Raw genomic sequence first — 27,615 nt, 5'->3', positions numbered from 1 at the left:
CGTGGAGCCGTGGAAGCAGCTTCGCAGGGCAGCAGGAGGAGGCGCAGCCACAGAGGCCAGCTCTCCCGGGGACTGGCTGCCTCCCGAGGCTTCTAAACACCGTGGCATCCACCTCTGCCCTGGGGTTTGGACTTCTTTTAGCAAAACGGTGTAGAATCCATGGCCCCCTGTTCTTCTGGAAGAGAATGGAGGAAACCGTGGTCCCATGTCTGCTGGGCGGGATTCCCACAGGCCTCCCCTGCTACCAGCAGGCCCAGCTGTGTGGGTGACCGAGGTGGGGCTGGGGCCAGGGGCAGGGTGGGGTGGGGGTGGGCCAGCTTCCCTAGGACCCCCTTCCCGGCCATCGGCCTTCTTTCCCATCTGGAGCAGGAGAGAAAGGAGTGTGGGAGGGCCTGGTCCAGACCCACCAGAATCAGGCCGGAAGAGAACGTGCGACCCCACAGTCACGGCTGCGGAGGATGTTCAGGGGCACGGCCCTCAGGTGGCCTTAGGGGCTCTTCTTGCCAGAGCAGCATCACCTGAGGGCTGGGCGTGGCCGGGCACGAGGGGCCGGTGGGCCCGGGAGGGATCTGCAGGGCAGGTTGAGACGTGGTTCTGAAGCCGGGCAGCTGCTCCCCAGAAGCTCCAGTGAGCACACTGGACAAGGCGGTGTGGCAAGCTGGCCCCGAGCGTCCCCCACAGGGCCACACTCCCACCATGGGGGAGCAGGAAGGCCCAGCGACCAGCAGCATGTTGGGGGCTGGGAAAGGCCTGGGGGACAGGTGCAGGGTGCGGGAGCCCTAAGGCCGACGCGGGTGAGGACGCCAGGGGTGAGGACTGCACAGACAGCAGTTCCTCTGGACAGGGATCCCCCGTGGGCTGGGCTGTGCAAAGGACACGCTAGTCCCTGCTGGCCTCTCAGGGCAAGCGTGATGACCCTGGCCTGCTCCGGCCTCCGTCCCTGGGGGCCTTGTCCCTGCGCTGCGCAGATGGGGCCCAGCCGCCCCAGTGGGAAGGGAAAGGGGGAGCACTGCGCCAACTTGCGGGCTCTATGAGCCACAACGGCCACCTGCGGAGCCTGGGGGCAGGGCTGAAGCTGGCCACGGAGGTCCTTGGGCCAGCTCCCAAGGCCACCTCCACCTTCCAGCAGCAAATGCCAAGTCCCCGAATGCAGAATTCTGCCAGTGGGAGCATCACCATCTCTCTGTTGGCACCAAGCGAGAGCAACGAAGACAGCGTCAGCCGCAGTGAGGGATCTACGTGTCCTCACGCTCTGCACTCATGGGTGGCCACGTGCACCCGCACCCTCGCACAGGCACAGGCACAGGCAGTCCTCAGGCTGCCACACTCAGGGTCTGTCTCTGCCCCTGGCACCTCCAACCCATTCCTTCCACCGGGCCAGGGCCAGGCCTGCACACCCACCACCTGCCACCTGCTGGGGCAGCAGTCACGCACTCCCCCGCTGCTCCCTGTTGGCGGCCGAGCGTGGGCCAGCCTTGTTGGGGGATACAGGACAATTCGGGGTACTTGCCTCACCTCCGTCCTCCTTGGAGAGCCTGGCGCTCACCCTGCATGGCTCTGAACAACAAGGGCCAGGCTCTGCACCGGGAGACCCTTTGCCCTGCCAGCTGGACCCTCAGGCCGCTCAGAGGGCCAACCGCAGCACCTGCCCATCGCCAGGGGACACAGGCTGCCAGCATCGCTGCTGACCAGAGATGCAGATGAAGGCGCCCTAGCCGGCAACACAGGGGCTCTGTGTCCCAGGGTCTCCTCGAGGAACAGAAACTGTGCCGAGGGCCTAGGGCCAGGCTGCAGTGAGCAGCTCTGACCCCACGTGCCCAGTGCCCACGCCAGCCAAGCCCACGCTAGCAGAGTCGCTGCTCACAGGCCCTGCCAGGGGAGAGCAGGAGCACACATACAGCCGCGTGTATGAGGCCACACACACATGCACACACACACATGCACACACACACATGCACATGCACACGCACACACACGCACACACACACGCACACCCGGATGTTTCCTCTTATCTCTACAACACACACCCCGAGCTCACACGCCCCAAGCCCACGGGTTCTATCTTGTCTCCCCTTTTCCACGTCTGCCAGAGATGCAGCCTCCATCTGTGATGAGCCCTCAAAGCCACACGGGGAACCTTCCCTGAAAGGCCTGGCCTGGAAGCTTCAAAGATGCCAGGGCCCCGGCAGTCTGGGAAAGGCCCAGGAATATTCTGAAGTGCTGGGAGGCTGAGGCGGGAGGGTCAGCACCCCAAGCCAGCTGCTGGCCCCACCGTCTCGGTGGGGGGGATGGGGCCACACAGGTGTCTTCCCCGCCGTGGCTGCCCGTGCGATGCTCCCGATGGCCTCAGGGTTAGATTCTGACTGTGGGGCAGGGGGTGGACTGCGTGGCTGTTGCGGCCTTGAGGCTCCTGCTTGGCCCCTGCCGCCTCCGTCACCCCCTGCTGCCCTGTGTGCCGGGTGCACTGGTATTTTCCATTTTGGGGTAAATGTTTAATCAAACATTTACAGAAAAGTCACAGGTAGAGTACAAAGAATGTTTTCCCTGCCTGGGCCGTCTGAAAGTCCGTTTTTTTTTTTTTTTTTTTTTGACGGAGTCACGCTCTGTGGCCCAGGCTGGAGTGCAGTGGCGCAATCTTGGCTCACTGCAAGCTCCGCCTCCCGGGTTCACGCCATTCTCCTGCCTCAGCCTCCCGAGTACCTGGGACTACAGGCGCCCGCCACCACGCCCGGCTAATTTTTGTGTTTTTAGTAGAGACGGGGTCTCACCGTGTTAGCCAGGATGGTCTTGATCTTCTGACCTCGTGATCTGTCCGCCTCGGCCTCCCAAAGTGCTGGGATTACATGTGTGAGCCACCGTGCCTGGCCTCGTTGCTGAATTTGTTCCTCACTCCACGTCCTTGAGTGCATTTTACAAACCAGGAAGTTTTTCGCCTCATATAACCCAGCACAGTCGTCCTGGGGCAGGGCACTCCTCAGGGTCAGACCCCAGCCCCGGCTTTCCCATGGCCCAGTGATGTCCGTCACAGGAAGGAGATCAGCCTGGGACCACACATTGCAGAGAGCTGTCATTGTGTCTTCAGTCTCCATCGGTCCGGAACATTCCCGGGCCTTTCCCTGACTGCCATGGTCCTGGCGTCTTTGAAGCTTCCAGGCCAGGCCTTTCAGGGAAGGTTCCCCCATGTGGCCTTGTCTGAGGTCTCATCACAGAGAGACCTGGGTTACGCATCGTTGGCAGGAAAGGCGTGGATGCGACGCTGTGGTCTGCTCAGCCCACACTGCCGGGTGGGGCAGGATTTTCACTGATCCAGTACCAGTGGAGTCCACCGTGATGGCTCCATGAGGGTGGTGGGGCGTCTGCATGGGGAGCTGACTCCTCCTCCCTCTGCCCTTCGTGGGGGAAATTCCTCCATCCTGCCCCAGCCCGGATCTGCTGCTTCTCCAGGGAACCCCAGTTCTTTTCAGATGCGAACCTGGGTGCTGTCTGCTGGGGAGCCACTGCCCACGGGCCCTGGCAGAGCCGGACGGTGAGTGCACACACACGCACACCTCCCCACACACACGCACCTGCGCAGGCATACACACGCACCCGCACGCACACACGCACCTGCGCAAGCACACACACGCATGCGCATGGACACACGCACCTGCGCAGGCATGCACACACGCATGCACACACACACGCACCTGTGCGGGCACGCACACATGCACATGTGCACCTGCACAGATGCACACACATGCACACACGCACCTGCGCAGACACGCACGTGCACCTGTGCAGGCATACACACATGCACATGCACGGTGCATACACACACATGCAGGCACACACACACACAAGTGTACCTGTGCAGACACGCACACATGCACCTGCACAGGCATACACGCACATGCACCTGCGCAAGCACGCACACACGTGTAGGCACACACATACATGCACAGTGCACCTGCGCAGACACGCACATGCACGCATACACACTTGCGCAGGCACGCACACGCATGCACACACGCACCTACGTAGGCACGCACACACACATGCACATGCCTACCTGTGCAGGCACATACACATACGTGCACACACACACAGCCGTGTGTACGCAGACATGCACACAAACGCACAGGTTCACTTTCCTCTCTATGATGCAAACCCCCAGTTCACACCCCTGAATGCAAGCCCAGGGTTCCTTCTTGTCCCCCCTTCTTTGTGTCTGTAGGCCCTGCTGCACCCTCAGCGCAGGGATACCCCGGATGCTGCCTCCATCACCCCCTCAGGCCCCGTGCTTGGAGGCTTCCCTGCTCCATTGGGCCCAACACCCAGACACAGCTCTGAGACCCCAGTGGCCACCTCACTTGGGGTGGCTTTAGGACTTGATGGCTTTAGGACTGAACTGTTCCAGGCGGGAAGGGGAGGGAAGAACAGGAAGGAACCTGGGAGAAGAGAAAAGGACCTGTGGAGGAGGAGGGAACCTGAAAGCTTAAGCGTTTACCCAAAAGAGCAGCCACCTCCAAAGAGGCTGCTTAACCCCAAGGGAGGGGTGCTCCACCCTCCTGCCAGCCACAGAGCCCCTCGGCACCCACACGCCTGCCTGAAGGCAGAGAATTAACCTTGCCCCCTCCAACATCCCTGCTTAGTTTTAGACAGACGCACACCCCAAAGTCTGAGTTCATTTCCATTTTCATCCACTGTTCTGGCATTGGAAGCAACATGATATCTTTTTATACTGTATTTTTCTGGGACAGTCCCTCTATATGATGTGATTCCTAGAAAAAGAATTTATAGCACAAACATTCCTTTAAAAATATGGCTCTTTCATGCTACTCTGCCATAATTAACCATAGACAATTAATATTTAAAGCTGTTATCACCCCACGAGGCAATGAAATTTCCTGAAATTCTCTGCTGCACATTCAGACACTTTTACTGGCAAGACTGAATTAGTGGCAGAGGGCACCTTGATTTTTAACATCATCTTACAATAATGATTGATTCTTCATAGATCCCATCTGATGAATACTCAAAACCATTTGTCCAACACAGGAAAAAGAGAAACCACTCAGATCTGTTGAAAATATTCACTGGGAGGGTTTTGTGCATTAAACCAAAAAAAAAAAAAAAAAATAGAAGAAGAAAAGAAAAGCAACCTGACGTCCTCTCATGCCTGCGGCCTCTCTACGTTCCCAAATCCAATTCACAGGGGATTGTCTGAGGCACTGGGGCCCAGCCGGCCTGACCGTGTCCACCCGCCATGGGCAGCACCTGCACTCCCACTCAATGGCCCAAATTACGGGGCCCAGGCAGACACCCCACTGACAACAAGGGACACAGAAGGGTTCTGCGCTGCAAGCTGTGGGTGGGAATTACAAAAGGTTAAGAGACTAAATATAAAAATCCTTTGAATATAAAATCAATGTGCTTTGTTACGAAAATCTGGGTGCTGTAATTTAACCAAAATAGGGTTTAGAGTATCTGGCAATAGTCCACGCCTTGGAAATCGTCTTTTCTTCTCAACAAAATGCAAATCCTTATTTGAAAGTTAAAAACAACTAAACAACTGAAACATTTCATATCAACAAAATAATAAAATACTGTGATGTGCAATTATGTATCACTGACATTAGGCCTCCAGAAAGAGAAAGGATTTGCCCTCTTTGTCGACTTATTTCTATGAGTGAAAGGCAGGTTTGCTGTCGGGTGTGGGAGGAAAGATGCCTGGGACCCCGAGTTCACGTCGGTTTGTTGGGGGTGAGTGTGAGCTCCCGGGATGCCTGTCCCTGGGGTGGGCACGGCTGGGCTGAATTTCCAGCCGCCTCCACAGACAGTGGAGCGAGGCCTGTGCTCCCCACAACATGGGCATGAGGGGCGGGGCTGGAGGTGCTCCTGGGAGACCCCAGTGGCCTTGACCCAGCAGGAGGTGCCTTCCGGGGCCTTCTGTTTCCTTCAGTCCAGAGATCTCAGGGGCAGCAGGTGACAGGTGTGCTGGGCATCTATGGCAGGTGTTTACCGGCCCCTGGCTGTCGCCCTGAGCTGCAGAACATGCTGAGACATTGGCCATTGCTTTAAAACGTGAGGCGGCTTGGCTTGGCTTGGCTTGGCTTGGCTTGATTTCAGGTCTGACTCATGTCCGTGCTTTCTCAAAGCTCTCCTTCTCTCCCTCCTCTCCCCAGGGCAGCCCGACCTCTGTGCCCCAAAGCCCAAAGGCTGTGAAGTCTGGAGGTGGCTGAGAACATTCCAGTTTGTGTTTGTGGCAGGTGGAGCAGCACAGGGAGGCAGCACATCCCACTGGTCGGGCCGACCCAGCTCCCCACGCACAACCCCCGGGGCAGAGGCCACAGTGAGGCCTGTCGGGTGTCCTGCCAGGCAAAGTCCAGCTGGGACTGGCGGGGGTGCTGCTTGAGCACAGCTGCCCAGGGTGGCCGGGTCAGCGCCCGTCTCCCACGCTCCCCACACACTCACCCCTAGCCCTGGGCTTTCACTGCAAAAGCAGCAGGCTTAGAGTCTTGTGGAGATGGAGGGTGAGACTAAAGGCTGTTTCAGGGTCATAGCAGGGCACCCCACCCAATTCCTTACCAGAGATGCAAGTGAGGGTCCCTGGGCTCCTCCTGCAGGGCTGACTGGAGACTTAGGTCCTTGCCTGCCAGCCCTCTCCAGGACTCTCAAGTCGGTTGGTGCACCTGTGGGGACCCAGCAGGGTACATTCGTGACGAGCCATTTGGCCAAGACAGCCATTCTCCCGTTCTCCTCTGGTAACAGAGTCTTTGCCAGCACATTGCGCTTCTTGTCTCTGTGTGGCCTAGTCTGGCTGTGTGGCCCGGTGTGGCTGGGCCGTGTAGCCAAGTTCTGAGCAATGGCAGTGAGGGTGGTGCCTCCAGGAAGCTTCTTTAGAAGGGGAGGGTCCTAACCCCGCTTTTCTTCACGTTCTGGTTGCTTCGCATTCGTTGGTTTCATCTTTCTGAACTCTCACAATCACAGGGGTCAAATTCACACGCTTATCAAAAGCCTTAAAGGCGCCAGTGAAGACGCCGCCATCTTGTAGGCTGTGTCTCATTCTGTGGTCCATGTGCAGCAGCATCTTGCTCCTCTGGCCCACAGTCATGATTGCCGTTCCACCAATCTGATGTCCACAGTTAAAACGTGGTGCTTCTGAACCTGGCATGAGGCCATCCACAGGCCCACCAGTTGGGCTTCCCCCTGCTTGAGGGACGCCGGAAGGCATGCCCCCTCCAGGAATGAGGCCCCCTCCACCAGGAATTAGAGGTCCACCTCCCCCATGAATGCATCCACCAAGACCCTAGCATACTGTTGATCCATCTCAGGAAAAAGACACTTTTTCCCTGCAATGTGTCTTGTGAAACTGTGTAGGGTGTTTGTGAGCTTTTTGTCCCCTCGTTCTGCATTAATAATAGCTAACAATAAATGCACAGAGCAATTTTATTTTTATTTTATTTTATTTTATTATTTTTTTTGAGACGGAGTCTTGCTCTGTCGCCCGGGCTGGAGTGCAGTGGCCGGATCTCAGCTCACTGCAAGCTCCGCCTCCCGGGTTCACCCCATTCTCCTGCCTCAGCCTCCTGAGTAGCTGGGACTACAGGCGCCCGCCACCGCGCCCAGCTAGTTTTTTGTATTTTTTAGTAGAGACGGGGTTTCACCATGTTAGCCAGGATGGTCTGGATCTCCTGACCTCATGATTCGTCCGTCTCGGCCTCCCAAAGTGCTAGGATTACAGGCTTGAGCCACCGCGCCCGGCCCACAGAGCAATTTTAAAAACAAAGAAGCGGAGGGCCCTTCTCCTTGCCACTTATGCTTCCCCCTTTCTGCTAGCTGGAATAGGGGCATCATGGTTAGAGCCTGTGCAGCCATCCAGGACCATGAGGTGGTGCAGAAAGATGACAGTGGCAGAACAGGTAACAGGAACTGGGGTCCCCAGTGGCTGGGGAGGGAGCTCACCTCTCCCTCTTGAGCTCTGATGTGAGAAGTCATCTTGGATGGACTGAAGTCACCCTAGTGTTGTTTGCTAAAAGCAGCCATGTCTCATCGTAAGCACGTGGCCTGCCAGGAGGAAGCCAAAGTGGCGGGGCCTTGGGGAAGCCTGTGCCACACAGCAGGGGGTCAGCGGCGGGGAGCGACCCAAGGGGCCTGGCGAGAGCCATCCTGCTCTCTGGCTGTGGCCGGGCTTTGTTGCAGGCAGCTGTTCCTAGTGTGTGTGGTCTGTGACTGCGGGGAGAGGGTTGCCCAGACCTGGAGCTTCCGCCATGGATGCATGTGTCTCAGCCACTGGCTCAGGAGAGTCCTCGGAACGGACTTCGGCAGGCAGGTACCCTGGAGATTTTCTGGCCCAACTTTCTTTCAGGCCTCATGTTGGATTATCTTCTGGCCTGAAGGTCTCTGGCCTGACGTCTCTGCCCTGCACATAAGTGGCCGTCCGGGTGGGAGATCCTGCTTGGGTGGGCACTTTCCACAGGTGCCGTCTCTGCAGCCACGGGGCAGGGGTCTCACTGGGCATCCTGCGTCCCATGGTCCCCGGCCCTCTCCCAGGTAAGCACAGAGACGGAAACTTGAGGCTGGGACCAGCACAGCTGCATGCGGCCCCAGGACGCACTGCAGGCCAGGCCAGAGGCTTCAACGGGGCCCACCCCTTGGCAAGGGTCTGGCCAGAGGGAAGGATGCCCGTCTGGGAGCCAAGCAAGCAGCGCTGCGACCGGGCCAGGAACGCGTGTGAGCAACGGACTTTGGTTTGTTTTTTTTGAGAATGTGAAGTTCACGCTTACAAGGAAATGATTCCTGGTGTATTTTCCGTGGATACACGAGACAGCCTCGGAACGGCACCCTTTTGTTTTCTTTCAGGACGATGGCTAAAGCCAGCCCCTGGTCCCCGCTGGCTGGTTGTGAGGTCTTCCTTGATTCTAGGGCCTCCATGCGGCTGGGCCTGGGCCTGTCTGGAATTGGCCCACCCTTTCCGGCCTGAGCAGGCGTTGCTGACTGAGGGAGGGGGCTCTGGGAGCTGCCTCAGACCTCGGGGTGACGCTGGTGGGCCTAGGTAGACAGAGCTGCGTTCCTGACACAGTGGGGCTGATACCTCCAGGCCTCCCGGCCAGGACTACCCTTGTCTAAGCCATCATTATTTTAGTTTTCTCCTACTTGGGGATGAATGCTGTCCCGGCTGGAATTGAAACTTCGAAATAACTCCGCTTCCTCTGCAGGGCTCCTGGCCAGCGTCCCCAATCCCCTAGGGCCTGAGGGCTGCGGTGGGGGCCTGGTTGGGCTCCAGGTACTGAGTGGGGCCCTCTGCCCAGCACCCTGCTGTCCTGGGGCAGGCAGGTCCCCACCATGTCCTAGGGTGCTGTGAAGGCCACATGTTGGGGGCAGACTTTCAACGGGAGATGGGAATTGGAAAGAAAAGTTTGTGTCAACGGCTGCATGGAATGAAGGGGTTTGGAAGCAGCAAGCCCAATCAATCAGTCCTAAATGGGATTATGGATTACATAAAGAAGGGAAGATAAAGACTAAAGAGGCCGGGATGGTGGCTCATGCCTGTGATCCCAGCACTTTGAGGGGCCGAGGCGAGCAGGTCACATAAGGTCAGGAGTTTGAGACCATCCTGGCCAACGTGGCAAAACCCCATCTCTACTAAAAATACAAACATTAGTCGGGTGTGGTGCTAGGGTTAGTCCTGCTGGGTCCTTGGCCCAGTCGTTGAGACAGGAGACAGACAAAGCAAGGACCTGCCGATGGTGCCCCGGGGAAACATGCCCACCAGCCCCTTCCCGTGAGGGAGTTACCCAGTTTTAAGAAAAGGAAAGTAAAAGCAGCCTGTAATCCCAGCACTTTGGGAGGCTGAGGCGTGAGGATTGCTTGGACTCAGGAGTTTGAGACCAGCCTGGGCAACATGGTGAGGCCCTGTCTCTACAAAAAAAATACAAAATATTAGCCAGGCATGGCGGCTTGTGCCTGTGGTCCCAGCTACTCTGGAGGCTGAGCTGGGAGGATCGCCTGAGCCTGGGAGGTGGAGGCTGCAGTGAGCTGAGATCACACCATTGCACTCCAGCCTGGGTGACGGAAAGGAAGTAGGAGCCTACTGGAGTGCCCCTCCCTGACTCTGGCCTCCCCCTCCTCTTCTCAGCATGGACTTGACTGCACCAGACCCCAGGCCAGGCTCCTCCCCTCCAGGGTGCCCCTGCACGGGTCGGGGTGGAGGCCAGCATGTTACTCAGTCATCCGTCCTTGGGGTGGACACTGCTGTTACCCTCCCTTTATAGATGAGGAAACTGAGGCACAGAGAGGTTTAGTTTCACATCAGTGTGAAAGCAGCAGCCCAGCCTCCCAGGGTTGGTCTTGGATGCACCCATGAGGCCTAGGCAGAGCTTGGCACCAAACTCCAAAGGTCTGGGGTTCAAGCCCCAGCAGGTCTTACAAAAACAAAAGCATGTACCTCTAGGTTTCCCAAGGGACATTTCTTTTGTGCTGGATAATTTATGGCTGGACACTCACGTCATCGTCAAACCAGAAATAGCCTGGGCCGGGCTGAGAGTTGGGGGAGGCCCCCAGACCCAGGCAGTGGGGCTGGTGCAGGGGCCCGCGCAGGGTAGGGTGCGATGCAGGCACAAGGCTGGTTTCAATCGAGACCTTGGCTCCGAAAATCTCTCCAAGTAGAAGGCGTGGCGCCCAGTAAGTATTTTTATGCAGAAATATGAGAACTATTTCACCTATGCGGCATAAAACTGCTTCTATAAACTGAGGTGGAGGCAGACGAGGGGGCGCGGGCTGGACCCCCCGTGGCCCTGCTGGCCTGAGGCTTGGCCGCCTTGGCCTCCTGTGGAGGCGCTGGGCCCTGCTGTCCCACCTGGGATGCCTGCATGCTCTTTTATATGAAGAATGACGCCGGGCTTGCTGCTCGGCTCACAGCTGCTGTTTGATGGAGCCTCATCTGATCCTAGAAGAATGAGCTCCCTACAAGCAGACCCCCGAGGCTCTGAGGCTCTGGGGCTCTGGCCACCAGCTGGGCGAGGTTTCCGGGGGCAGGGGCACAGGCGTGGAAGGTGGCCCTGGTGGCAGAGGCTCTTCCCAGGACGGCAAGGGCCATTTCGCTGCTGCTTCCTCCCACTTCAGCTGTGTGAGTCACGGATCCTCAGGGAGAACTTGGGGCCAAGTGACCGGCCAGGAGTGCTGGCTGCTGAGAGGGGCTGCTGCAGACAGTGACCAGGAGGGTCACAGGCCACACAGTGCCCGGGAGGGAGGGTGCAGGCACAGCCTGCCAACCACACCCCTCAGCCCTGTCTCACTGCAGGAGAGCCCGGAGCTGAGCTGAGCTCACGAGGTGGTGTGGCTGGCCGCGCTGAGGTCTGGGGCACCCTTAGGACAGGCACACCTGGACAGGAAGATGTGAGCGAGGCTTTAGGGCCTGCTAGGCTGGCTTAAGGGACAGGAAAGGCGGTCCAGACCAAGGCTCACCAGACTCTGGCTTGGGAGGGGCTGACCCTGCCTGCCCGCCCCAGGGGCCTTGAGGGTCGGAGTTGGGGCTCCCCAGAGTGGGACAGCCGGGTCAGGGGACTGTGAGGACTCAGGGGCGGCAGGTGGGGCTCAGGTCTAGAGTGGAGAGGCCTCGGAATTTGGGGAGGCAGTGGTGGTGCCATCTGTGCAAATCCTGGAGACAGCCCCCAGGGGACTTGGGGCTGTGTGTGGTGGGCAGGGCCGGGCAGAGACATGGCAGGGACTGAGCTCGCATCGGCCAAGGCAGGTGACAAGGGCTGGCATATGAGGCGCATTTGGGGGTGATTCGGGGCATCTCATCAAACCTGGGACATTTACCTGCAAGCAGAAGGTGGTGGCACACAGCCCACCCCCGCTAAGTTGTGGATCTGGGCTCACCACAGCCTCTCAGATCTGCCCTGTGCTCCTCGACCCAGGAACCTGTGGCCTGTGTTCTCCCCAAGCAGCACCCCAGGCTCAGATCCCAGCTGTGGGGCCGGGGACCTCAGCTGTCAGCTGGGCCCTCTTCAAAGGCCCCCAAACTCAAAGTGCCAGGCATTTGTACAGTGGGGACCCCCACGCCCGACCTCCATTTACCGAGCCTTGGGGTGCAGGGCTGTGGCAAGAAGGACCTGGTGGCTGGCAGCACCCCAGGGCCTCCCAATGCTGTCAAGACTGTTCCCTCACTCTGGCACTGAGATGCACACTGTGCTGCACAGGAGGGTTTGATGTGCACACCGCTCACTGCATGGGAGGGTTTGACGTGCACACCGCTCGCTGCATTGGAGGGTTTGATGTGCACACCGCTCGCTGCATGGGAGGGTTTGATGTGCACACCGCTCGCTGCATGGGACACGCACACCGTGCTGCACAGGAGGGTTTGACGCGCACACTGCACTGCATGGGAGGGTTTGACGTGCACATGGTTCACTGCAAGGGAGGGTTTGACGTGCACACCGCTCACTGCACAGGAGGGCTTGACGCACACACCGCGCTGTACGGTAGGGTTTGATGTGCACAGTGCGCTGCATGGGATGGTTTGATGCGCACACCGCACTGCATGGGAGGGTTTGACGTGCACACCGTGCTGTATGGGAGGGTTTGATGCGCACACTGCGCTGCACGGGAGGGTTTGACGTACATACTGTGCTGCATGGGACACGCACATTGCACTGCACGGGAGGATTTGATGTGCACACTGCTTGCTGCACGGGAGGGTTTGACGCACACACCACGCTGCACGGGAGGGTTTGGGTTTGAGGCACACGCCGCGCTGCATGGGAGGGTTTGATGCGCACACTGCGCTGCACGGGAGGGTTTGACATGCATACTGTGCTGCATGGGACACGCACATTGCACTGCACAAGAGGGTTTGATGCGCACACCGCGCTGCACAGGAGGGTTTGAGACACACGCTGCACTGCACGGGAGGGTTTGACGCACACACCACACTGCATGGGAGGGTTTGATGGGCACATCATGCTGCACGGGAGGGTTTGGGCACACACCGTGCTGTACAGGAGGGTTTGATGTGCACAGTGCGCTGCACGGGACAGTGTGATGCACACACCGCCCGCTGCACGGGAGGGTTCGAGGCACACGCCACGCTGCACGGGAGGGTTTGAGGCGCACGCCGTGCTGCATGGGAGGGTTTGAGGCACACGCTGTGCTGCACGGGAGGGTTTGAGGCACACGCTGTGCTGCACGGGAGGGTTTGACGTGCATGCTGCGCTGCACGGGAGGGTTTGACGCGCACACCTCACTGCATGGGAGGGTTTGATGTGCAAACCTCACTGCACGGGAGGGTTTGATGGGCACATCACGCTGCACAGGAGGGTGACAGGCACACTGCGCTGCATGGGAGGGATTAAGCTTTGACTCCACTCCATGAGTAACTCTGGAATGATCCATGCGAAGTCTAGGCCACACATTCTATAGAAGGGCAGTTCTCACTGGCCCCAGCCTGGGGGGCAGAGCTGGGGGCTGGGGGGCTCTGTCGGAGCACCTAGGCCTCATCTCCACGCGGAAATGTGAGGCCACCCGTGCAGAAGTGGAGCAGCAGGAAACCCAGACCTTGAGAGAGCGGTTGGCGCCGCGGCCCCTCAGAGCCGCGGCCAGCGGCCACTGTGGGGGCTACCAGGTGGCAGGAGTGGCTGGGGCGTGTCCAGGCTGGCCACTGGCCTCGAGGCCTGGGTGAGTCTGCCGCCCTCAGCCAGGTAGACCCAGAAACTCTGCCCTGAGGACCCTATGAGGCTGAGCCCCTGCCAGGCTCAGGGGAGACAACAATCGGCTTGAGCCTCCGCAGCCACCCGGGACTGCTTGTCTGGGATGTGGGCTGCTTGGCCCTGCCTCCTTTCACCCACACGTGATGACTGACCCTGGGCACGGCTTGCGCCTGCTCTGGCCTGGTTCTGGGTCCCCATGACGGCACATTCCCTTGACTGCTGGACCTGGGCCCACCCAGCCCCAACTGGTTTGTGAGCTCTACTTACCAAGCAGGCCACCGGGGGTGTCCTCCTGGCCACGGAGGGCACCCAAATCCAGCTCCAAGTCTCTCCTGGGCAGGGGCACGTCGGCTTCTGCACCTCTCTTGGCGGCTCTGGGCCCCGGCACCCCAGCTGCGGGGCTGGACACAGGATACGGGATGCATTCGAACCCGCTGCAAAGGAATGGGGGCAGCTTGGCTCTGCTCACCCCACACCAAGCTAGGGTGCAGGCAGACAGCGTGGTCCGTGCCCTGGACCCTGGGACTTGCCTACACCGAGTCCAGGGAGTGCAACTCAGCCTGTCTGGGAGGCCTCCTGCTGGGATGGGATCAACAGAGGCCCAGAGAGAAAAAGGCCTAGCCAGATAGCAGGTCTCAGCTTGAAGGAAGAGCTGCCTGCCACCCCCATTATTCTTTATGACAACCCCAGCAGCATCACCTCTTGGGTGCGTTCCGACTTTCACAGTGGGTACAAGTTTACCGCAAATGTCAGACTGTCCTTAACCCTGGACAAGTGCTGGTGGGAAAAGGGAGTGTCAGAGCTGTGGCGGCACACTCAGGCCTGCTCGCCTGGGGCGCTGCTACGTTCTGCCTTGAATGGGAAAATGCGTGGACTGTCACGTGGAGGGGCTTGGAGTGAGGCCCCTTCCTGGAGTCCTGCAGCTCAGGCCTCTGTTTGCATGTGGGTTCGTGCACACACTGGCCTGGTCCGGCGTGTTCCTGGGAGGCCTGGTGATGTGTGCATGGGAGTGGCGCCCAACTAGGCCTGGCTGGTAAGGGCTGTTCCCCTCCTGGCTGCATCAAGAGAGGCCTGAGCATCTCTGCAGCCGACCCTTCTCCCAGGAGCACCCGGGGGCCGGAGTCCTGACGTCTCCCCTCCAGATATGGACCCAGGCCCAGAGGCTTCGGGGCCGATTGCTGGGGAAGACTGGGGGCTCTGACCAGGGGCTTGCGGTCTCAGAAGGCAAGAGGGAACCACAGCAAAGGGTCAGATACTGAAATTCAAGGGAGCTGTTTCCTTAGAACAGATATCGAATATTTCATTTGTCATAACCAGGACTTAGCCCAGGTCTCCAGGGAAAAAAGGACAAGGAATTAATGTGATTTAAATGAACTCAAAACAAACTCAAAACTAACTCATTGGTGTCACACGTACTCACAATGGGGTCTGGATGAGTGTCTCTTGGTTGTCTCTGTCCACTTTGAAAAAGCTGACCTCAGAATAGGCCGACAGCTGCACGTATCTGACGCCCGCTGAGATCTGCAGGACCCGGCCACTCTCGGCTTCCAGGAGAGAGAAGCAGGCAGTGAACACTCACAGGCACCCAGGAGCAGGATGCGCGGGCACAGGGCTCACCAAGACTCTGCTGTGGGCAGGGGCCCAGGGCAGGCCTCTGGGACACTGTGTTTACAACTCAGCGGGGCCATATTTGCTGGCAGCCGTGACCCCGGGGGGCTGAGAACCCCGCCTGCCCTCCGTGGCCTCTCTGCTCCTCTCCCATGCCCTGCAGAAGTTTCCCGGCCCTGGGATCTCTGGTGCTGGCCACACTCACCCCAACACCCCTGGGCCCCTTGCCTCAGGTCCTGGATCCTGAATCTCCAGCTCTGGGCCTCGGGGATCGCTGGCTCCAGCTCTGCCCGAGCCTGGGGGCGGCACACTATCAGAAGGTGTCTCCTTGCCACCCAGCCTCAGGGGTTCACCCCAGGTACACCCAGGCCCTGGGCTGGTCAGGGGCGTGGGGTGGCACTGGCACTCACAAGCTCCCGGGGCCTCCAACGTGGTCCTCATCCCCCTGGTGGATAGCAGGCCCTCCATGCCCATCTCCCACCCTGACCCGGGAGGGATGGTCCCTCCACCAAGGTACCCAGCACAGGGCCTGGCACACAGCCGGTGCCCACCAAGTGTCTGCTGAGTCAGCTGCTCCATCCTGCACCCCAGTGCTCCTGGGAACCTCAGGCTGCAGGTGGCCCCCAGAGGACTATGCCCAAGGAGTGGACACCACTGTCCGTCTGAGTTGCTGAGTACAGATGCTCTGGGCCCTGCTGGGCAGGTGGAGGTGGCGGAGTTGGGTGTTCAGCCACTCAGAAGACCCCACGTGGGAGCTGGATAGCAGGGAGGAGTGGCTTGGGCACCGTGGGTGGAGGCAAGATGGCTGTGCCGAGAGGAGCAAAGAAGAAGAGGAAGGAGGCCAGGTGCGGTGGCTCACACTTGTAATTCCAGCACTTTGGGAGGATCACTTGAGGTCAGGAGTTTGAGACCAGCCTGGCCAACATGGTGAAACCTGTCTCTACTAAAAATACAAAAATTAGTCAAGGGTGTTGGCAGACACCTGTAATCATCCCAGCTCCTTGGGAGGCTGAGGCAGGAGAATCACTTGAACCCAGGAGGCGGAGGCTGCAGTGAGCCGGGATCATGCCACTGCACTCCAGCCAGGGCGACAGAGAGAGACTTCGTCTCAAAAAAAAAAAAAAAAAAAGAGAGAGAAAGAAAGAAAGAAAAAAAAAGAAACAAAAGAAGAGGAAGGAGACCAGTTCAGGGCCCCAGAGTGGACGCCAAGCTTTGGGATGGGTTCCCAGGTGGGAAGTGACTGGACTTCAGCGAACATGGGCCATTCGGATAAAGCAGGACCCAGCGGGCTCCCACTTGGGGTGGCGGTGGAGGGTCGCCTCAGAGCCTAGGGCTGTCCCTGATCATCACAGATGAAGTGTCACACCCTGCCCCCCAGCACGAGGCACAGGTCCAGGGCCTGGTCATGTGGACTCCGAGGTCAAGGTCCCATGGAGAAGGAAAGGTCAACAGGAACCCAGCCTAAGATCTGGCGCAGGAGACGTGACTGAGAAAGCAAAGATGTGAAATGTAAAAACACCAGCGTAGCCTGCTGGACTTCTGTATGGGGACGGAGTGACTGGGATGGATGGACACCCCAGTTCAAACCACCAAGAACGCCGACAAAGTGCGATGAAAATGATCACCAGGATCCCGGACACCAGGCAACTCGGGACAGATTCTTCAAAGAAGGAAACAAACGGTGTGGCCACTGCCTTAAGAGAACGTGCAGGATGAGCTGCAGACAGAGGAAACTGAGGCAGAGCCCAACAAACCCCTCAGTTGAGAAAAATGAGCAGAGAATCTGGGGAACAAGGCACACAGTCAGAGTTTTAAAGTTCAAAAGGCAGAGCAGCGAAGAGGACAGAGAGGACCCTGAGTAGAGGGAGGACCCCGCAGCCTGCAGGAGGCCCTGGAGTACTCAGCGGAGCACCAGTCAGCACCCCGGGGACGAAACTCCACAAGGCTGGGGAAGAACCACCTGAAGAATTAAGAGGGACCAGGACCTGGGCCTCACACAGGACTGGGCATGGTGCCTGTTCTCATCGGCCAGGCTGGAAAAACTCAGAAGTCACAGGAAGCTGGGACAAGCTCTCAGAAGGTTCTTGCTACAGTCATGGGGAACCACTGGTGTGAGGCAGACAGGTCTGCAGCAGACCTGCCCAACAAATCATAAACACAAGACCCAGGAGGACTTAACTGTCTCCAAGTCACTGAACGGTGCCCCAGAACGAAGCTCAAGAATATTGACAAGAATACAAAAATATCCAGCACCCCACAAGGTAAAATTTACAATGTCTGGCATCCAATCAAAGATTACGAGGCATGCAAAGAATGCAGGAAAGTATGGCCCATAACAAGGAGAAAAATACATTGACTGAAACCGTCCAAAACCGACATGGATGTTAGAATCAGCAGTAAAGGACATTCAAGCATGGTGATCACAACTGTATTCCATGTTCCAAAGTTAAATAGAGACACAGAAGATATAAAAAAGAACAAAGAGCCGGGCACGGTGGCTCGCACCTGGAATCCCAGCACTTTGGGAGGCTGAGGCGGGCAGATCACCTGAGGTCAGGAGTTTGAGACCAGCCTGGCCAACATGGTGAAACCCCGTCTCTACTAAAAATACAAAAAATTAGCTGGGCGTGGTGGCACGTGTCTGTCATCCCAGCTACTTGGGAGGCTGAAGTGGGAGAATCATTTGAACCTGGGAGGTGGAGGTTGCAGTGAGCCGAGATAGCACCACTGGACTCCAGCCTGGGCGACAGAGCGAGACTCTGTCTCCATCAATCAATCAATCAATCAATCAATCAATCAATCAATAAGAAAAAAGAACGATGTCAAACTTCTGGTGATGAAAACTATAATGTATGAGATAAAAAAAATATGCTGTTGCTCACAACAGGTTAAACATTGCAGAAGAAAAGATTTATGAACCTGGAAATGCGGTTGACCCTGGGCCAACATGGGGATGCCGGCGGCTGACCCTCCATGCGGCTGAAAATCCACATGTCGATTCTGACTTTCCCATGACTTAACTCTAATAGCATACTGTTGACCAAAAGCCTTGTTGATAACAGAAACTGTTGATTAACACCTATTTTGTATGTTGTATCTATTAAATACTGTATTCTTACAATAAAGTAAGCTAGAAGAAAGAAAATCATAGTAAAAGAAAACAAGGCCGGGCGCAGTGGCTCACGCCTGTAATCCCAGCACCCTGGGAGGCTGAGGCAGGCGGATCACGAGGTCAGGAGTTTGAGACCAGCCTGTCCAATATGGTGAAACTCCATCTCTACTAAATATACAAATATTAGCTGGGCGTGGTGGCACGCGCCTGTAATCCCAGCTACTCGGGAGGCTGAGGCAGGAGAATCGCTTGAACTCAGGAGGTGGAGGTTGCAATGAGCCGAGATCATGCCACTGCACTCCAGCCTGGGCAACAGAGTGAGACATCTCAAAAACCCCAAAAAACAAAAAACATATTTACTATTTATTAAGTGGAAGTGGATTATCATAAAGATCATCCTTGTCTTCACACTGAATAGACTGAGGAGGAGGAGGAAGAAGAGGGGTTGGTCTTGCTGTTTTGGGGGTGGCCGAGGCAGAGGAAAACCTGTGTATGAGTGGATCCCACAGTTCAAACCTGTGTTGTTCAACTGTACAGCTGTAGCAGCCATCCCAACTGAACCATCGAGGGAAAAAAGAGTAAGAAAGAAAAAACAAGAAGGAAGAAAGGAAGGGAACCAGCGAACAGTGGGACAACCTCAAGTAGCCTAATCATGGGTAACACATGGGAGAGGCTGTGCCAGAAAAACTACTGGAAGAAATAATGGTTGAAAGTTTTCCAAATTTAATGAAAACAACTGAGGTCAGGAGTTTGAGACCAGCCTGGCCTACATGGCGAAATCCTGTCTCTACTAAAAATACAAAACAAATCAGCCAGGTGTGGTGGTGGGTGCCTGTCATCCCAGCTAGTCGGGAGGCTGAGGCAGGAGAATTGCTTGAACCTGGGAGGCAGAGGTTGTAGTGAGCTGAGATGGTGCCACTGCACTCCAGCCTGGGCAGCAGAGCAAGACTCCGCCCCGTCAAAAAAAAAAAAAAAAAAGAAAGAAACTAAAATCAAGATGTTTTCAGACATACAAAAGCGGAAATAATTCATTACTAGCAAACCTGTACTACAAGAAATGTGAAAGATTAAGTCCTTCAGACAGAGGAAAATGAGAGCAGATGGAAATATGGACCCACAGGAAGAAGCAAGAAGAACCAGAAGCCACAGCAATGTGGGTCAACAGAAGAGACTGCTTACTGTTTATTAAGCATACATTAAAACCTAAGTGGTCATTTAAATAAAAATAACAATGTATTATTAATTTTATTACATATATGAACATAAAATGTATGAAAACAATTGCATAAAAATTGGGAGTGGCAAAAAACGTATACAATTGTACAGTTCTTACACGTGAAGTAGTATTATAGCTCTTGAAAATAACTGTCACAGTTTGCCAGGAGAAAATAATAAAATAAAAAAGAAAGAAAGTAACTGGTAAGTCAAGATGTACCTCTGCTACCCCGACACAGCAAGACCAACCCTTCCTCTTCCTCCTCCTCCAATCCCTTCATGATGGTCCACTTTCACTTCATGAATTGTAAACCCTAAAGTAATCCCTCAAATAACGAAGCAAAGAGTTATAATTAGCCCTTAACAGAGGGCCAGGCGCGGTGGCTCACACCTGTAATCCCAGCCCAGGTGGGTGGATTGCTTGAGACCAGGAGTTTAAGAGCAGCTTGGGCAACAGAGTGATACCTCACTCTACAAGAAAAAAATTTTTTTTTAATTAGCCAGGCGTGGTGGTGTGCACCTGCAGTCCCAGCTACTCAGGAGGCTGAGGCAGGAGGATCACTTGAGCCCAGGAGCTCGAGGCTGCAGTGAGCTATGATTTCACCACTGCACTTCTGCCTGGGTGACAGAGTGAGACCTTGTCTCGGGAAAAAAAAAAAAAAATCAGAGAAGATAAAATGGAATCATAAAAAATGCCCAGTTCAAAAAAGATAAAAATAGATATAGAGAGGAAATAAACAGCTGGAGCAAATTAAAAAATAGTAAAATGGTAAATTTAATCTTACTGTGTCAATAACCTATTAAATGTGAATGGTATAAACAGTTCAGTTAAAAGGCAGAGATTGTCAGATTGGATAAAAAAGCAAGACGACTATATGCTGCCTACAAAAAGAATACTTAAAAAACATAAACAGGCTAAAAGTAAAAGAATGGATACAGCTACATCATGCTATTGCTAGTCAAAAGAAATAAAAAGTGACCATATTAACATCACAGAAAGTAGATGTAAGAGTAAAGACAGTTAACTAGAGGTAAAGAAAGTAATTTCACAGTGATAAGGGATCAACTGATTAAACCACATAAAAATCCCACATGTATATGTCCCCAATAACAGAGCCCCAAAATACATGAACCAAAAATTAAGAGAAATAAAAGCAGAAATAGGCAAATCTTTTGTTTGTCTGTTTTGAGACAGAGTCTTGCTCTGTCACCCAGGCTGTAGTGCATGGGTGTGATCTCAGCTTACTGCAACCCCCGCCTCCCAGGTTCAAGCAATTCTCCTGCCTCAGCCTCCCAAGTAGCTGGGATTACAGATGTGAACCACCATGCCTACTTTTTGTATTTTTAGTAGAGATTTTAGTAGAGGTGGGGTTTCACCATGTTGGCTAGGCTGGTCTCAAACTCTTGGCTTCAAGTGATCTGCTCGCCTCAGCCTCCCAAAATGCTGGGATGACAGGTATGAGCCACTGCACCTGGCAAGGCAAATCTATCATAGTCAGATATTTCAATATGCTACTCTCAATGACTGATAAAACAAGCGGACAGATAATCAGCAAGGATATAGTATACTTAAACAATAATATCAACAAAACTGACCTGATTTATAAAATATTGTATGCAACAAAATTCACATTCTTCTCAAGTGCACACAAATTCTTCCAGAAACTTGAAGAGAGAATTTTTCCTAATTCACTCATTCTATGAGGACAGCATTACCTTGATAGCAAAACTAGACAAAGACATTACAAGAAAAGAAAATTTCATGCCAATATCATCTTCATGAAGAGGGATGCAGAAATTCCCAACAAAACTTTAGCAAACTGAAGGACAAGATAATCCATTGCTCTATTTAAAAAAAAAAAAAGAAAGAAAGAAAGAAAAAAAGCCAGGTTTGGTGGCTTACGTCTGTGATCCCAACATTTTGGGAGGCTAAGGTGGGAGGATCGCTTGAGCCTGGGAGTTCGAGACCAGCCTGGGCAACATAGTGAGATTCTGTCTCTCTAAAAAAAAAAAACAAAAACAAAAACAAAAACAAAAAGATAATTGGGGAAAGAATACTCTTTTTAACAAATGATCTTGGGACAAATAGATATTCACATTCAAAAGAATATACAGCAGTTGGACTCCTTCCTTACACCATACAAAAAGATTAACACTGAATGGTTCACAGTCCTAAATGTAAGAGCTAAATATATACATACTTTTGTGTATATATACAAAATATATACATATATAAATTTATATATATATATTTATTTATATATATTATATATACAAATAAAATTATATATAAATATTATATAAAATTCTATTTATTTTATATATATATATATTTTTTGAGATGGAGTCTTGCTCTGGAGTGCAGTGGTGTGATCTCGGCTCACTGCAACCTCTGCCTCCTGGGTTCAAGCAATTCTCCCGCCTCAGCTTCTCAAGTAGCTGGAACTATAGGAACCCACCACCATGCCCAGTTAGTTTTTGTATTTTTAGTAGTGATGGGGTTTTGCCATGTTGGCCAGGCTGGTCTTGAATTCCTGACCTCAGGTGATCCACCTGTCTTGGCCTCCCAAAGTGTTGGGATTACAGGTGTGAGCCTGGCCTAAAGACATAAAATTCTGGCCGGGCGCAGTGGCTCAAGCCTGTAATCCCAGCACTTTGGGAGACCGAGACGGGCAGATCACAGGGTCAGGAGATCGAGACCATCCTGGCTAACCCAGTGAAACGCCGTCTCTACTAAAAAATACAAAAAAAAAAAAAACTAGCCGGGCGAGGTGGCGTACTAGTACAACTAATAAATGAGTAAAGTAAGTCAAAGGAAATGAGGTCAATATATAAAAATCAGTTGTAGTCTAGCAACCTCTGAAACGAAGTTAAGAAAATTCTACTCATGATGGCATAAAAAGAATACAACACATTTATCAGTGTTTAGAAATAATTAATAAAATACTTATAATTCAATATCTAATAAATAAAATATTATTATGTATTAATAGATTTCACAAAGAAGTGCAAGATGTGTGCTGAAAGTAACAAGACACTGGTGATAAAGTAGGAACTCTAAATGGAGAGATGCTTCTGCGTTCATGAGCTGGAGGCCTCAGTGTTGGTAAGATTTCATCTGGCCGTTCTCTCCAAAGGGGTTCCATGCACCCCCTCAACATTCCAGCAGCCTTCTTTTATCGTTGTTGCGGAAGTTGGCAAGCTGATCTTAAAATTTCATACGGAAATGTAAAAGTCCGAGCAGAGTCAAGATCATTTTGAAAAGGAGAAACAACACTGGAGGACTCTCCAACTGGAAAACGAGCTAAAAGCGACAAGAATCCAGAGTGTGGTTCTGGCATAGACTGAGGATAAATCAGGATAGACAGATCAATGGCGCAGACTGGGAGTCCAGGCGTAAACCCTGACTCTTAGGGCTGACTGATTTTCAACCAAGGTGCCAAGGCAACTTGACGGCGAAAGGACAGTGTTCTCAACAAATTGTGCTGGGATGACTGAACATCCCCATGAAGAAAAGATGAATTTAGAACTTTATCTTTTCCATAAAAATAACTCAAACTGGATCACAGGCCTAAATGTAAGAGCTAGAACTATAAGACTTCTAGAACGATATGAGAAAATCTTTGTGAAACTTGGGTTAGGCAAAGAATTCTTAAATATGGTACCACAACTATGATCCATAAAAGAAAAAATGGACAAATTGGACTTCACCAAAATTAAAAACTTTTGCTGTTCCAAAGATAGCATTAAGCAAATGAAAAGACAAGCCATACGTGGACAGAAAACATTTGCAAAGATGTATCTGATAAAGGGCTTGTATGCAGAATCGGTAAAGAACTCCATGGCTCAAAAATAAGAAGATGACTTTTCAAAAATTTCTTCTTCTTCTTTCTCTCTCCCCCCACTTTTTTTTTTGAGACAGGGTCTCCCTCCGTCGCCCAGGCTGGAGTGTAGTGGTGCAGTCACCGGGCTCACTGTAGCCTCAACCTGCTGGGCTCAAGGGACCCTCCCAATTTAGGCCTTCCAAGTAGCTGGGACCATAGGCATACACTACTATGACCAGCTAATTAAAAACAATTTTGGGGCCGGGCACGGTGGCTCATGCCTGTAATCCCAGCATGTTGGGAGGCCAAGGCGGGCGGATCATGAGGTCAGGAGATCGAGACCATCCTGGCTAACACGGTGAAATCTCGTCTCTATTAAAAATACAAAAAATTAGCTGGGCATGGTGGTGGGCACCTGTAGTCCCAGCTACTTGGGAGGCTGAGGCAGGAGAATGGTGTGAACCTGGGAGGCGGAGCTTGCAGTGAGCCGAGATCGCGCCACTGCACTCTAGCCTGGGCCACAGAACGAGACTCTGTCTCAAAAAAAAAAAGAAAGAACTCCTGGGCTCTAGTGATCCTCGCACCTCAGCCTCCCAAAGTGTGCGGGGATTTTAGGTGTGAGCCACTGTACTGACTGACAGTCCGATTTTTAAAAAATGGGTACAATATTTGAATAGACATTTCTCCAAAGGAGATAAACAAATAGCCAATAAGCATAGCAAGAGCCACTCATAATCAACGGTTGTTAGGGAAATGCAAATCAAAATCACGAGGAGCTACCAATTCACACCGACAGGGCAGCTACTACACAAAGACGTATTTCCAAGTGCTGGGAAGATGCGGAGAAATCTGAACCTTCATGCATTGCTGGCAGGACTGTAAGATGCTGTAGCCATTTTGGAAAAACAGTTTAGGAGTTTCTTCAAAAGTTCAGGCCAGGTGCGGTGGCTCACGCCTGTGATCCCAGCGCTTTGGGAGGCTGAGGCGGGCTGATCACCTGAGGTCGGGAGTTCGAGACCAGCCTGACCAACATGGTGAAACCCCATCTCTACTCAAAATACAAAATTAGCGGGGTGTGGTGGCATGCACCTGCAATCTCAGCTACTCGGGAGGCAGAGGCAGGAGAATCGCTTGAACGCAGGAGGCGGAGGTTGCAGTGAGCCGAGATTGCACCACTGCACTCCAGCCTGGGCAAGAAGAGTGAAACTCCGTCTCCAGAAAGAAAAAAAAGTTCAAACATAAATCTACCATGTGATCCAGCAATTCCATTTGTAGGTACACACCCATGAGAAATGAAAACACATTCACACAGAAACTTGTATACAAATGTTCAGAGCGGCACTATTCACCACAGCCCAAGGTGCAAACGACTGCGACGCCCACCGGCAGATGAGGGGGGAAGCAGAAAGTGGCCCACCACTGGAACGGAGACTATTCCTCCTAAAAAGGAAGGACACACTGACATGCATGCACGCGTGCTCCCCACCACACGCATACACAGTCAGACCTGTGCACACCTAAGGCATACACACATATGCACACACATACACGAGCACGCACATCACACAATATGTGCACGCATGCTTGCACACACACCCATGGCTGCCCTGACTGGCAGGGGAGCTGGCACGCCTGCGACCTCTCTGCCAGGCTCTGGGCACGAAGTCACCTCTGTGCCTCAGGAACCACATGCAACATCTTGTCCGCATCTTCACTGCTTAAGAACCTGCTGCCTGTTTCTCTTTCGGAAACATTAGGTCATCTCCCCCGGAGATGCTTACTCTTGGCAATTTCCCCGTGGTCCTGCAGCAGCTGAACGTTCACCGAGAAGGGAGACCCTTGGGCCACTTCCATCACCTCTGGACCCAAGATCGCGATCCTCGTGGCTTGTTCTGGGAGAGGACAGAGTGTGGCTTTAGTGGTGACTGGCACGGCCCCCCACCCACCCCATGGCTGAGTCAGCAGTGGGCGCCCCGGGAACCGACCAGAGCTCGGTGTGGCAGCTGGAACACAAGCACATGCTGGGGCCGACCCCCACCGAGCCACCTTGCAGAGCAGCGACCCGGGCAGTCGTCTGCACTCAGACCGTGCGGCTCGGCTCTGCTGGCCTGGAGCACTGTGGAATCGAATCAAGTGGACCACAGGGACCACGGAGTACGCAAGAGACACAAGTGGGCGGTGTGGAGCTGTAGGATTTTCCTGCCCATGGAATGTTCCGGCATGTCTTCCCGCTGGTTGGGATTCAGGCCCTGCATTCCCTGCGTCTGAGTCAGCACCCTGAGGTGCTGGACCTGGGGCTGGGCGAGGCCCGGCAAGGGTGGGTCTACTGGCTGGCCAGTGCCTCCTGGCAGCCAGGGCCGCCCCTGCTCTACCGGGGCCTGTGGGGCATCGCTGTGGGCAGTGTTGTCACACCGTGTCCTGCTGCCCACCACCCCTGCCCCCACCCGCCATCCCTGACTCTCCACTATGGACTGGCCTCCAGCAAAGCACAATGGAGGGGCTTTAGAAGCAGATGCTGGGAGAATGCCTGGAATCTGAGGCTGCCTTGAAAGGCAGCAGAGGTGACGCCTGCTACACAGGGTGGTGGGTGCCCTGGACTTCATGGTGGGGCTGGGGAAGGGCCTGAAGCTCTGGCCCCCACGGGAGCTCTTGTTGTGTTCTGGGGGCAAAGCCAGAGCCCACCTTGGCTTGGAGGGAGACCCTCCTCAGGGTGAAGCCAGGCTACGTCCTGCACCCCTTGCCCCGTTTTTCTCACTTAGGAATTCCAACAAGGACCAAGAGACTTTTGGGAGGAGGGGCTGGGATCTGGATTATTTCCCTTGAGGTGAGGTCATCAAGACGCTCCTGGAGGGCTCTGCTGAGGATCCAGGGGCCCCTCAGGGAGACTCCACCTGAGGGAGAAGCATCTGGGCCGGGACCCAGGCTCGGCCTCTGCCCCAGGATCCCCTGCAGGGTGCACTGTGTGCATGCGGGTGCTGGGACCTGTCTCTCAGGGCTCCCCAGGCACCTGGCCACTTCTGCCTTCCCCAAGACCTCAGCCTCCACGAGGAGCCCAGGGCCAGCAGGTCTGTGCTGAGGGCAGCAGTTACTGTTACCTGTCAACCCTGTGACCTCTCCCAGCTAACAGGTCTTGGTCCTCCAAGGTCCTCCAAGCCGAGGAGGTATGTGTGGGGCTGCCTGGGCTGAGACCTTGCAGATATCCCCAGTGCAGAGCCCAAGTTGGTGCTAGCGGCACCTGCACCTGTCACTAACTTGGCCCCAAGGTTTGGATGAGTGTCATGTCCCTGGCCAGACTGACCCCTGGGGTGGCACCCTCATCCTGGAATCTATCAAGAGGCCACTCAGAGGCCATGGGAAGAGGGAAGGTGGCTTAGGGAGGCACCCCCAGAGGAGGCCCAACTGGCTGGTCCTTCTGTGAGCCCGAGGCCACCCTGTGGTCACATCACAGTGCAGAGGGCTCAGGGAAATTGGACAGAAGCCACTTGGGGGACAGCGCAGCTGTGACCAGGTCACCCTCAAACATTCAGACCCCAAATCTGGGAGGCCCCACTTGCAGCAGGAGCACTTCTGACATCAGATTCAAACATGTTTTTCCTAAAAAGGGATGGGATTTTAGATTCCACTGCACCCCACTCCTCCCCAGTGTGCTCTGGGTCAGTATCTCCCATGTGACTGCCCAGGGGCCAGGGACACACCCCACAGTGGCACAGTGGACCTCACAGTGCCCACGGGAAGGCAGGGACACCTACCTGCTGGGTGGCCGTTGATCCACAACCCATCATAGGTGACCCCTGAGCAGTGGGCCATGCTGCCCAGTCCACTGAAGACGTCGCTGTGCCACTGTCCCTGCAGACAGAAGGGTGAGGCTCAGGCTGGTGGCTCCCAAGGGTCTTGTGTGGGTCCCCGCAAGGCACTGCAGCTCCCTGGGGCTACAGCGGGGCCCGAGGACCAAAGGCTGCTAGAAAACCACGTCGTCTCAAGGGTCCTTGCAGCCTGTCCCTTGGTGGTGAGAAACTATATTTCATTAGAATGCGATCCAATTTGCTTTGCAAAATATACTCCCCTTTGAATTTTAACGATGCCAGGAGGTATGGGAACAATGGCACAGTATATAAAATGCAAACAAAACCTCGAATGGGCACATTTCAGCACAAAAATCCTTTTAATA

At 54.3% G+C, this 27,615-nt stretch overlaps 1 protein-coding gene across 1 annotated transcript in view; it reads right to left on the bottom strand.

Moving 5' to 3' along the window:
• Nucleotides 1-10,660: 10,660 nt before the first annotated feature.
• Nucleotides 10,661-27,615, bottom strand: part of MORN1 (MORN repeat containing 1) — a 35,516-nt gene continuing 18,561 nt past the window's right edge. The window contains exons 7-11 of the mRNA XM_026457461.2: nucleotides 27,197-27,293; nucleotides 25,229-25,339; nucleotides 15,109-15,232; nucleotides 13,956-14,122; nucleotides 10,661-10,944 (exon numbers count right to left, since the gene is read on the bottom strand). Coding sequence (XP_026313246.1) covers nucleotides 10,928-10,944; nucleotides 13,956-14,122; nucleotides 15,109-15,232; nucleotides 25,229-25,339; nucleotides 27,197-27,293 — 516 coding nt within the window. The 3' untranslated portion in view covers nucleotides 10,661-10,927. The remainder of the gene's footprint in view (nucleotides 10,945-13,955; nucleotides 14,123-15,108; nucleotides 15,233-25,228; nucleotides 25,340-27,196; nucleotides 27,294-27,615) is intronic.

This window comes from Piliocolobus tephrosceles, chromosome 1 (assembly GCF_002776525.5).
Source record: "Piliocolobus tephrosceles isolate RC106 chromosome 1, ASM277652v3, whole genome shotgun sequence".
NCBI lineage: Eukaryota > Metazoa > Chordata > Mammalia > Primates > Cercopithecidae > Piliocolobus > Piliocolobus tephrosceles.
The sequence above is the reverse complement of the archived record's forward strand: the minus strand, read 5'-3'. Positions and strand labels throughout refer to the sequence as shown.